The 12,360-nt window shown below is 39.0% G+C and overlaps 1 protein-coding gene across 1 annotated transcript in view; it reads right to left on the minus strand.

Annotated features, from left to right (window-relative positions):
- The window catches only part of CUNH12orf56 (chromosome unknown C12orf56 homolog), a 102,051-nt gene that overhangs the window by 34,295 nt on the left and 55,396 nt on the right, over nucleotides 1-12,360 (minus strand). The window contains 7 exon segments of the mRNA XM_090275146.1: nucleotides 193-279; nucleotides 281-306; nucleotides 4,783-4,822; nucleotides 4,825-4,874; nucleotides 4,877-4,995; nucleotides 10,729-10,818; nucleotides 11,436-11,499. Coding sequence (XP_090131272.1) covers nucleotides 193-279; nucleotides 281-306; nucleotides 4,783-4,822; nucleotides 4,825-4,874; nucleotides 4,877-4,995; nucleotides 10,729-10,818; nucleotides 11,436-11,499 — 476 coding nt within the window.

Here is a 12,360-nt window from a genome sequence, read left to right on the forward strand (position 1 = left end):
TTAAAGTTTTTTTTTTTTTAAGAAGTCTTTTTTAAAGACTTCTCTTTGTAAGGCATTGATGGAACATTCAAATGAAATCTTTGTTTATAGGACATGGGGTTAGTCAGGGACTAAATAAATTTTTAAAATGTTCCTCATAGATATTAAGTTGACTTTTGATTAACATTTTATCCTCAATTTTTAACATTTCACACATTGTTTCTGTTCAGTCAATTTCAGAACTTCATGAAAAAGTTGAGTGGTAGGCTGGGTAATAGGGTAACACAATGAGAGCCTCTTTTTCCAAGGCTGGCATGTGAATAAAGTCATCGTCGTCGGCAGCCGTTGGTCTCGAGAGACGATGGTGTAGCTTCTTAAGAGTCTATCTGCACCGCCGAGAATGGCTGTGCAGTCCGACTCGGGAGTCACACGGTATCTGTCTCCTCCCGTGTTGAATCGACATCTTGCGATGACGCTGGAGTGTCCTCTCCAGTGAAGCTGAAGCTACAGAGCCTGGGCGGGGTGATATGGAGGGTCTGCTGTTGCCCATGCAGCAGACCCCCCCTCTCTTCGCAGTTGAAGGGTCCAAGGGAAAGACGGAGTCAATACAGCTTGGCTTCAGGTGCGCCGCAGGAGTTGCCGGTGTTGACTACGTCAAACCGCCTTAGGGACTCCGGCTCCGGATTTTCTGTCAGGGTTTACTCCCTTAGCCTTTCCCCTGAAGAGGTATGCCGCAAGGCAGCGGAGATTTTTTGGAGTCAGAGTTTTCCTTCTCTGGTGAATAAAGTACAAACAAACAAAATAGAGAGCTTCAAAAACAAGAATTTTCACACTGGTCGCATCAGTATGTACACACTCACTGGTGTGGGGTTGTTGGTTATGGGGATCTCAACCACAAGACTCAGCCGACACCCTCAGCCCTCCAACCTCCCCCACCTGTGACTCAGAAGATCTCTGATATGTGTGACTTTCAGCACACTGAAGCACTTCACTTCAGCCAAGAAAGTGAATTTCATTAATAATGTATCAGTTACCAAAGCATAAGTAAGGAAGCCAGGACTGTTCTCACCACAGTGTGCGCTGAGGCCCCTGCTTCTTGTTTCTCAGGCAGTATACAGGGGGGAGTTGAAGTGAAAGGGTCAAAACTGTGGTGACCACTAGGGCCAAGTCAGAGGAGTAAGGGTCATCCCCATGGCCTCAGTGAAAGTATAACACAGGCCAGGGGAATAAAAAAAAATGATTAAACTTTTAGTCATTCCTCGGGATGCCTTAAAAACTTGCTTCTGAACCCTGGGTGTATATTAGAATTACCTGGAGTCTTTCTTTTCCAATGCCTATGCCCAGACACCACCTCAGAAAAGTTGAACAGAATTTCTATGTATGAGACCTGGGTATCAGAATTTTTTAATAGTTCTGGTGATTCTAATGCACGGCAAGCTGAAAATCACTCATTTAAAACAAGGGTCACAAATCTAAATGCCCACAGGTAACGTATTAAGGAATAAGGCTAAGATTAAGAATAGATAGAGGAGTCCATGGCAAACTAAACAATACGTTATCACCCAAGAGTGTAGCTGCTGTTGAGCTCCAGCCAACTATTGTTATGTAGAAATATGATGCTAGTTTTGCCAGCACTTCTGATTTTTAATGTGCATAAGTCATATTTTTAAATTGGGTTATCTGATACAACACAGTGGAACCTTGAAATGAAAACATGCTAAGTGAAAGAAACCAGGCACAAAGGGTTTATATAGCATGAATCCACTGATATGAAATGTCCAGAGTAGGCAAATATATTGAAACAAAAAGTAGATTTGTTGTTGGTTGTTAGGGGCTGGAGAAGGGGAGAACTGCTTCATGGGTACCAGGTTTCTTTGGGGGTGATTAAAGTGTTCTGCAATTAGGTAGTAGTTGTGCTTGCCCAGAATTACAAAATGTATTAAAAGCCACTGAATTGCACACTTTAAAATGTTTAAAATGGTTTTCATGGTACATGAATTTTACCTCAAAAAAAAAAGTGAGGAAATAATTGGGTTGTTTGGAACAACTCAGAACAGGCCAAACAAGCCCTTTTATAGGAGCCAGAGTGGAACCTATATTGTAAAACCACGTGGAGTAAAAACAGGATCCACAAACTGGGCTAATTTTTTTATAAAGCCAATCTAAGGCCATATGGATACCTCCACATCCCTTTAGGTCTCCATGCAAACTGCTGTACCCTTTGCATCTTAAGTCAGACACAATCTGGTTTTTTTCTTGATAGGATCTGATGCAGGGCTGTAGAGCTAAGTGCACTTGGCATTGGCAGCCTATAAATAGAAGTAGGAACCCCTAAGGTGCAGAACAAGCTGACTGATGAAACCAATGCTTGCTACTACTGCTTTTTCTTACTGCTTTGTGACCAAGAGTAAGAGGGGGCAATGAAACACAGAAACAAACAAAAACCTCTAATAACTTCATTCATTCATTGTTTCTCCTTTTTCAGTTTCTTCCCCCACAACTCAGTTGAATTCACGGTCCATAATATTTTATCCCTTTCAGTGGGGTTTGTTACTCTTAATTCTCACAGTACATTAAAATCATTACAACTTCTGTGAGATGCTGACTGCAATCAAAACGATGAGTAAGGACTTCCGGCCAAGATGGAGGCTTAGACGGACACGCTAGGTCTCCCTCTACAACTATAGTGGAATACAACTACTTTAAAACAAAGGATAACTAGAAATTCCAGAAAATAAAGCTACACGGAAGCCCAACATATGAAGTTATAAACCAGCGGTGCCATTTGGGCAGGTAAGAGTTAAAGAAGGCAAAGCTGTTTGCGGAGCGGCGGGGCGGGGCGGCGAAAAATCCTGGAGGTAACCAAGCCCCTGGCGTGCGCGACTCCAATCAAGCCCCTGGCTTGCGCGACTCCGGGCGCTGGGGAGCAGCCGCAGCATCGCCTTGAACAGTGAGGCCCAGGGGGGCGGGAGGACGGATCCCGGTCTCCTAGCTGAATAACTGTGTGAATCCATCTTGGACCCCCGCCCCCACAGAAAGCACCACAGAGCTGCGAAATAGGTCGCGGACAGGCAGGCGCCGGCGGTCGCTGATTTGTGACGCGTACGCAGGCACTGCCCCCTGCCCCCGACAGCCGGCCCAGGAAAACAAAACGCATCTGTCAAAATGAGGCAGGCAACTATAGAGATCCCGGTAACACAACTCACCAGGCAGCAGATAGAGAACCTGACAGATGAACAGATAAGAAACCTGTCAGAGGCTCAGTTCTGGGCCATTGTTATCAGGTGGCTTACAGAATTCACAAAAGAGCAGGAAAAAGATATGAAAGAAGCGAAAAACTTTCATAACGAAAGGAACAAAACCACATACGAGACAGATGGTGAGGAATCCAGAGTCCATTTCAACAAACTGGAATATGGAGAAGGAACAAGCAGTCAACCAATGCAGCGAGAGGAAATGGCAAGCAACAATGAGAGGATCAGAAACCTCTGGGACAGCTATAAAAGGCCCAACATAAGAATCATTGGTTTGCCAGAGAATGAGGAAGATGAACTAGAACTTGAAAAATTGAGTGAAAATATAATAAAGGAGAACTTCCCAGACTTGGGGAAGGGAATAGACTTGCAGATCCAGGAAGCAAGGAGAGTTCCCAAGAGACTGGACCCAGGGAGAACCACTCCAAGACACATTATAATCAAAATGTCAAAAATTAAAGATAAAGAGAGAATCTTAAAAGCAGCAAGAGAGAAGAAAAGAATTATGTACAAAGGGGTCCCAATTAGACTATCAGCTGACTTCTCAAGGGAAACCCTACAGACAAGAAGGGACTGGCAAGAAATATTCAAAGTAATGAAAATCCAAAACCTACAACCACGAATACTCTATCCAGCGAAATTGTCATTCAGAATAGAAGGACAGAGAAAGTGTTTCCAGGACTAAATAAAACTGAAAGAGTTCATTAGATCCAAACCACTGTTATATGAGAAGTTAAAGGGACTGGTTTAAAAAACAGAAGCTAGGGAGATGAAACAAAGGCAAACGAAACAGGCAACGAGAATGGAAAAGGAACTGTGGGTAAGGGAAACAGTGGGGGGAGGCCAACAGGGAGGGGGAGTGAGGAGAGGGAGGGAGATGATATAGGAATTGGGGATCATGGTAGGAGGGAATGGAATAGACGGAGAGAGGTTGGGAGGAACTGTAAGCACAACTAATGGACATAATCTAAAAGGGGGGGACAACTGGAGGGAGGGGGCCACCGGGTGGAGGGGAGCAGAGGGAAGGGAAAGGGGCACAAATGTAATATTTTAATCAATAAAACACATTAAATCTGAAAAAAAAAAAAAAAACGATGAGTAAGATACAGATTTTTTTAATGTATTTTTTTATTTTTTGGTTTTTCAATTACAGTTGTCCCATTTTTCCCCCATTGCTCTCCCCCACCCAGCCCACCCCTTCTCCCACAATCATATCCCTCCCCGTAGTCCATGTCCATGAGTCATTTATACATGTTCTTTGACTAAACCCTTCCTTTACTTATCCCCCTTCTCCCCCTCCCCCCTCCCCCCTAGAAACATTTCTTCAAAGAGAGTTTGATGTTTCACTGGTCTGGGAATATATTGCAAATGGCAATGATTCTTAGAGCTCCCCCAAATACTACCTTACTGCAGATCAAAGTGAAATATTATTAAAAGCAAAAATAGAATTTTCTATTGTCACTTAATCTTCTAAATATTTGGCTATGTTGCAGTTTTGCATGGAGATTAGAAATAATGGATTTTACTGCAGGTTAGATTCAGACTTCTTACCCGAATTCTTCTCCATAGTTACTCCTAATATACTCTGTTTTATAGTCTTGCTGTACTGAAGGCAGCTCTTGAGGATGTAAAACTGCTGGACAACAGAACTGCTTGGCTGGGACTTAACAGCTGAAATGAAGCTGAAAACCCCTTCACTTTTTTCACAATACCAGCCACAAAAGTAACCCAGACAAGAAAAATGCAGTTACATGTAGGCTGCCTGCCACCCATAAGCGCACCTATTTCAGCTGGAGCCTCAACTAGAAATCTAGGCTGAAGTCCTCACCACCCTTATACCAATGCCTTTGCACTATTTCTCATTGAAATGGTACTCAGAGCATGAGACTATAGACCGGTTGGGCTTACCAATTGCTCCCCTGCAAGCAGGATCAGAACAAGCACTGACTGACTGTCAAGGAAGCTTGGCTCCAAAGTGGAAAGAGAACATTGGAAGCAGAAGTGGGGAAAGAGGGGAGCTCGGAAAGGGCTATGGCCTCCTGCAGTAGTAGGGAAGATAGTTTCTCTTCTATTTTACTGTGAAAAACACATGGCTATGGCTTCCCAAGAAGGTTACTACAAGGCAATGGTTCTCAAAATTTAGTATGCATAAAAATTACCCAGGCATTTCACTAACCATGAAGAATCCTGGGCCTCACCTCCAGATAGTTGCCATAAACAATTCTGATGGATTTGTTCCCTGGACCACACACCGAGAAACATTGAGAACGCAAAAAAAAAAAAAAAAAAAAAAAAAAAGGCTTGACCGAAGCAAGTGATGATGTCACTGTTAGCTGGGGTTTTTATCAAAAGCACTTATGTTATCATTTCTCAGAGAGAAATTAAAGTGGAAAACATAGCAATAATGTGAAGTTATTGGGTTCCTGCTTCTCACATACACAAAAAGCTGTTATTCACAACAGAACCATATATTTAAAAAAAAAAAAAAGAAGAAGAAGAACAGTGGATTCCATATGTCTTTTGGGTGGAGTGTGCATTTTCAAACTACTATCCAGAAATGTAGGCTACTATAAAAAAAAACAGAAAGAAATGTTAGTGCCCTTTCAAGCTCTAACCAGCAAGTCACTACACATCCATTAGTGTTACTATCAATTAATGCATCACCTTTTGAGAATCCTGCAGTTTTCTTCCGCAGCCCTAATCCCCACTGGTTTTTTCAGCCAGAAATTATGAGGACTTATCTTCCTGGAGCTGGAATCCAGGGCTGGGTCGTCTGGTCTGTGGCTGGGATCCCTTACTCCCAAAGTATCCCTCCTGATTCTTATCCACTACACGTGAATGTGGGGCCACATGTTCCAGTGCCTCGCTGCACCATTCTGCATCTCTGTGCCTCTCCATGTCTCCACCCCTCCTACCCATGAATGTGTCTTCTTTAAATCCTTGGTTGTTGGACCTCCATACAGCTCGATTTTTTGACAAATCTGGGTGATATTTGTTTTGTGGTCTAGTTTTAATTTTTGCTTTAGTTGTGCGTGGACATGAAGTGTGTTTACCTACACCTCCATCTTGATCAGAAGTCAGTACCTGAAAACCATTCTTGACTAAACTTTCGGATCCTTGGACATGCAGACAAACGTCGAGAGATAAGACATTTCAATGAAAATATAATTTCTTGATCTTCTGGTGCAGAGCAAGTTCAGTGCTGAAAGTTCATATAACTTGGAAAGCTTAGAAAATCTGGATTTAAGGGAAATTTGGGTGATCCAATTATAGCAGTATTTTCCAAAGGGCTTTTTATGGATCAATAATTCCAGGCAACTTTATAGTCAAAATAGATTGCATTCAAAAGAGGAATAAGCCCTGGCCTGGTGGCTCAGTTGGTTGGAGCATGGTCTCATGCATCAAAAGGTTGCAGGTTCAATCCCCTGTCAGGGCACATACCTAGGCTGCCGGTTCAATCTCAGATCAGGTGCATACTCGAAGCAGCTAATGGATCTTCCTCTCTTACATTGATGTTTCTGTCTCTCTCTCCCTTCTTTCCCTTCCTCTCTCTCTAAAATCAATAAAACATATCCTTGGGTAAGAATTTATTTTTAATGTTTTTAAAAAAGAGGAATGAGAAATACTTGATTTAACCAAGTTTGCTGGATATCTTTACTACAGGACTTCTCAGAGGCTTTATTTAATATGCTAATGTGCATGCACTATATATCTCCAGGACAAAGAAACAGTATAAAGCATTTTTTTCTTTTTTTTTTTAATCCTCACTTGAGGACAAGCTCATTGATTTTAGAAGGGAACAGGGGGAGAGAGAGAGAGAGGAAGCAAAGCATCCACGTTAGAGAGAAACATTGTGAGCTTGCCCCGCTTACATGCCCGACTGGGACCAAACCCACAACCTAGGCATGCGACCCAATCAGGAATCGAACTCTCAACCCTTCAGTTCACAGGACAATTCTCCAACCAACTGAGCCACACCAGCCAGGCCTGAAGCATTTCTTAAAATGCTTATTTGACCACAAGTTTTTTGACTCTACAACCGTTTTTTAGACAAAGGATTTCAGAGGCTATCTGTTCTACTGAAGGCCACTAGCTGTTTATAAAATTGATATTACACTTCAGGTCCTTTGCTTTCAAATGCAATGTACTGTTCACTAATGTGCAGTAATAAACATCTTAAATGTTACTACATGTTTGAATAATATACCATATGATTTGAAAAGAAAAAGAAAACAATCATAATTCAAACTGAGCATTCTGAAGAGCTGGGTTAGTAACACCATCTTCATATGTGTAGTACAACCCATGTATGCTTGAAAGGAGCTGAAAGCAGACCATTAGAAATACAGTTGCCTAACTGAAGACAAGATCAGGGTAGCTTTGGCAGGTAGGAGTAGTAAAAGAATGTATATATAGGAGTGTATAAAAATTCCCTTAACCATAAGCATTCCTCTCAAAAATGGAATGAGACTATAAACAGTCCTTGTTTAGCAATATTTGAGGCTTCTTAATCTTTTTACAATCATTTAAATCATTACCATGATTAGAAATTCATGATTAACAAAAAATTCTAATTAAATGCAATTCTCCCTTCTCCAACTCAAAAAATAAATCTAGTTCTCATATCTGCAAAGAATCGTGTCAGTTAGCACATTTCTCAAAAAAAAAAAAAAAAAAAAAAAAAGGCAGGATATGTCCTACAGGATATTTGCTAATGTTTTATTCAGCTATTTTAAACTGGCCAAGCTTACTCTTAAAAGACCCTTCCAAAATTAACAAAACACTCCATTTAGAAGCTTTTCCTGATACTGTTTGAATTGACATTCCATTCACTGTTATATTTAATTTTAGTCCTTTATTTTCAGCAACAGCTTCTTTTTGAAATATCATATATCTAAGGCTAAGGGAAGGAATGCTCAAAAACTGGTTCACTTGCGGTGATAATATATGAATTCAATCATTACAACACTGAAACATGAAAGGATTATAGTATATTTCAAGAAGAATACAAGGAAGTGGGATAAACTAATAAATTCTGAACTTATGAAAAAATAGAGGAAAATATTGAAAAGATTAAGTGCTTTTTTATTCGCTCAAATGGGATTTAATTTGTAATCTACCCTTCTGCCAATTCAATTTAAAATCCATGAGGCTAATAATAGTTAAAAGAAATTTTAATCTAAATGGTAGTTTCAGCCTGAAAATAAAGACTTACAGGATTGACTTCACAGCCTTAAAAAATGGTGCCAACAGTTTGATACTTTCATTGTTTTAATTGTCATTGTTTCCAATTTAAGAATTTTGAACATATTATATTTTAAAATACAGGCTTTGAAAGGCAAACTCATTGCCTCAGAAGTCAGTATGTGCTATTATGATAGGCAGTATTCTATCTGGCTTCCAAGATTTCTGCCCATATATATATACACCCTAACCCTAACCCTAACCCTTAAATTTGGGTAGGACTTGTAAATATGTTGGAGTATCACTCATATGATTATGTTGTGACTGGTAAAAGGATTTTGCATCTTTCATTAAGGTTCCTAATTAGTTGACTTGGCTTAGTCAAAGGAAGATTATACTGAATGGACCTGATCTAATCAAGTGAGCCCTTTAAAAGAGAGTTCAGGCCTTCCCTGAACTTAGACATAGTCTCCTGCCAAGAAGCAAGCCATCATGAGTTTATAGCTGTAAGGCAGTTTATTCTGCCAACAATCACCCGAATGAGCTTGGAAGAGGACCTCAGATGAGATTGCAACCTCAGCTGACACCTTCATTTCAGCTTTGAGACCCTGAGCAGAGGATCTAACAAAACAATGCCCAGATTTCCTGATCGACAGAAACCATGAGATAAAAAATTTACATTGTTTTAAGCCACTGAGTTTGTGGTAATTTGTTACAGGGCAATAGAAGACTAATATGGTTACATTAGATATTTACCATGCTAGCAATGATATGGATAATATGATGACCCTATACATATGAAAAGTGACTGAAAAGTTAGTATATATTACAACCACACTCTGTTACAGCAATATAACATGTGCATTGAAGGACATGAAAAGAATTAGTCATATCAGGAAAGAAACTTGATGTGGCTGATGTGGTCAAACCAAGTTAAGACAGAACAATTAAAATACAACACTATATAGTAGAGGTTAGTAAGAGTGATTTTTTTCTTTTTCCAACTTGGATAGGGAACGTAGGGACCAAAAGAGACACAAAAAGAGTAACATGATTTAGCAATAATTTCACTGTGAGAGAGGATAGAAATATTAGAAATAATCTTAAATTTCCATCTTGGACATATGCAGAGAAAATAACAAGAGTGTATTTTCTTATATTAACACAGGGGTCAACAAACTGGCCTGCAAGCCAAATAGCACAGAGCCTGTTTTTGTAAATAAAGCTTTATTGGAACACAGCTGTGCCCATTCATTTACGTATTGTCTATGGCTGCTTTTGTGATACAGTGACAAAAATGAGTAATTGCAACAGAGACTATAGGGCCTGAAAAGCCAAAAAAATGCTTACTATAAAAAGGATAATATGCAGATAATATGCAAAATATACAAACACATACCTTTTGTGACAAAGAATGTTATTGTCCCTCTATTATACATTCATGCATTCTTCCTTTTATTTACAGATGTTCCCATCACCATCCAAAGTTTATTTGGGCACATAATTGTGCAACTACAGACACATTTTCCAGCCTCTTTGCAGCTAGTTTTGGCCACATGCCTGAAGTTCTCAGCTAGTGAAGGCTACATGCAAAAGTCTTACATGCCTTGCTTAAAAAAGAAATTTGCTTTCCCGCCACTTCTCTCACTGCTTCCCACAGGATGTAATGAAATCAAGTAGATAAGCCAGCTTTAACCATAAGGACAAAGATATTCTGATAGATAATGGCAGAGCAACAAAAGGGAAGGAACCTAGGTCTTTGGGTGATTCTGTGAAGGAAAGGTTGACTATCTACTCTTGACTGTTATGTGATAGATGTAAATTTCTATCTTCTTTGGGCCACATATTTTAGAGTATCTTTATTATAGCACTTTATGCTATATGTTAATAAGCCCTCCTGCATCATTCACTCCAAGGTTGCATAACTATATATTAAATGAAGTTACTGTAATTTCTGTCTTTGCAATGTAATTTTTCTGTTGTGTAAGTGTAAGGGTACTCTGAAAAATTCTAGCAGAGAAGCCCTCTGGATTTTAATGTACGATGGGTCATTGGTCTTTTTCAAGTTCATCAGACAATAACAAAAGATAAAATTATGCTAATAATCCAAAGAGACAGAGAGAACTCAGTATGTGCCAATTAATCTGTTCATCACAGAAGGAGATGGAGAAACAAAAAAGAGTTTAATATACTTATAAGGAGATTGAACAGAGAATTTAGAGAGCTTTGAGTTTTGGAAGACACTCAAAAGAGTAGTTAATAGATTGCAACTACAAGGTCCCAATATTTTCTGTTTTCTAATAGACCTTACTTCTTAGCTGCCAATGTGTTCAGACATGACAACTCAGTTTTGGTTTCTCTGAACATCAGTCACAGAATCTGTACAATTTCAATGCATGCCCTAGAAAACAAATAAAAAAAAAGCATGAAAATTCATGATTTCAATACAAGTTCAGAATTGCACAAAGTCAGTAATTCTTAATAAAATTACACTCAGATATCTATGTAGAAAAAAGTACAGGAAGGAAATTCTGTATATCAACCAATACTGATTGAGTGCCTACTCTGATTGTTACATAGTAAGCACTCAGCTATATTTGTTGAATGAGTGAATAGCTGAATGTCAGGATTAGAAGTCATTTTCATATAATTTTTTTCTTAAACTTTTTTCCCACAGTTTTTACAATAATCATGTACTACGTTCTTAAAATAATTTTAACTTTTTCAATTAGGTAATATTTGACTCTAAATTTCAAAAGTAAAAAAGAAAATACAATAAAAATTGTCTTTCCTCCAGACACCCAGTTTTTCCCCTTTAGGACAGCCAATATTACTAGTTTCTTGTGTGGTCTTTCTTTCAAAATTAGAAAAAAATGAATGCTATTTTTAAAAATCTATGTGAGGTAAAACTTGAAGCACCATTAATCATTAAAACAGTTTATATTTTCTCTAGTGCCTTCTATTTATCTTTAACACCCTAAGGAAAAAAATATCTATGATTATCCAGTTAGTACTTACACCAGCTCATCAGCTCTTTGGCTTTTATATTGAAGTGCATTCTTATCCCTAGACTCTGACAAGTCTCACAAAGTTTGTTCACTAGGAAATAAGCAAGCAGGAAAGAAGATGAAGTTCAGGGTCTATTGGTAAAACTCTATACTCGCATAACAAAAATAATAAGTAATGATTTCTTTAATGAGGGAGTGATTTAAATATCTCTCATTAATACAAGCATTACCCAAATGGAAAACATATTTTTACTTACAATCAGGAGACCACTGTCCTGGTGAACAGTGCAAGAGCTAAAGTCCAAAGTGTGAAGCCGGGGGTGGGTGGAGGGGGTTGGTATGCCTTCCAGACATGGCTCAATCATTAATATTGAATGAAGATTGTCCAGAAGTTGATGTATAATCTCAGGCAAGTCATTCAGTTACCCTGGAATAATATATTAACTGGGGTCTATATATAATAAAATCAAGACCAGATAATCTCTCATTTAAAAAATGTTTACTATTACAAAAACAAATGTAGAGCACTCATGTAGCCTATGAAGATGGTGCAGGATGATATTAATAATTCTGTTAATACAGTGGAAATGCACATTGTCATTTCTGCCGAAATAAACACTGACTTAAGAGTGGGGAACCTTTTTTTGTGTGTTCCTTTCCAGTCTCATGAGATAAATCAAGCATGAAAATAAGCACTGGTCCATGAAATCAGACAAGTTGGTACTAATGAGAAATATAATGTAATTGCTTCTTTTTTCTATTCCTCTATTATTCATTTTTCCCCTAAAACTTTTTTTAACAATGACAACTTAGATTCTTTGTTTAAACAGGGATATTTGTGCCCTTGTTTAGGCGATAAGGCCTGAGAAGAGGCTGAGGATGGCAGGTGAAGAGAGGGAAAAGTAGGGGAGGAACAAGATGTACACCAGGCCTAT

This window comes from Furipterus horrens, unplaced genomic scaffold (genome assembly GCF_987537825.1).
Source record: "Furipterus horrens unplaced genomic scaffold, mFurHor1.1.pri manual_scaffold_4, whole genome shotgun sequence".
Classification (NCBI taxonomy): Eukaryota; Metazoa; Chordata; class Mammalia; order Chiroptera; family Furipteridae; genus Furipterus; species Furipterus horrens.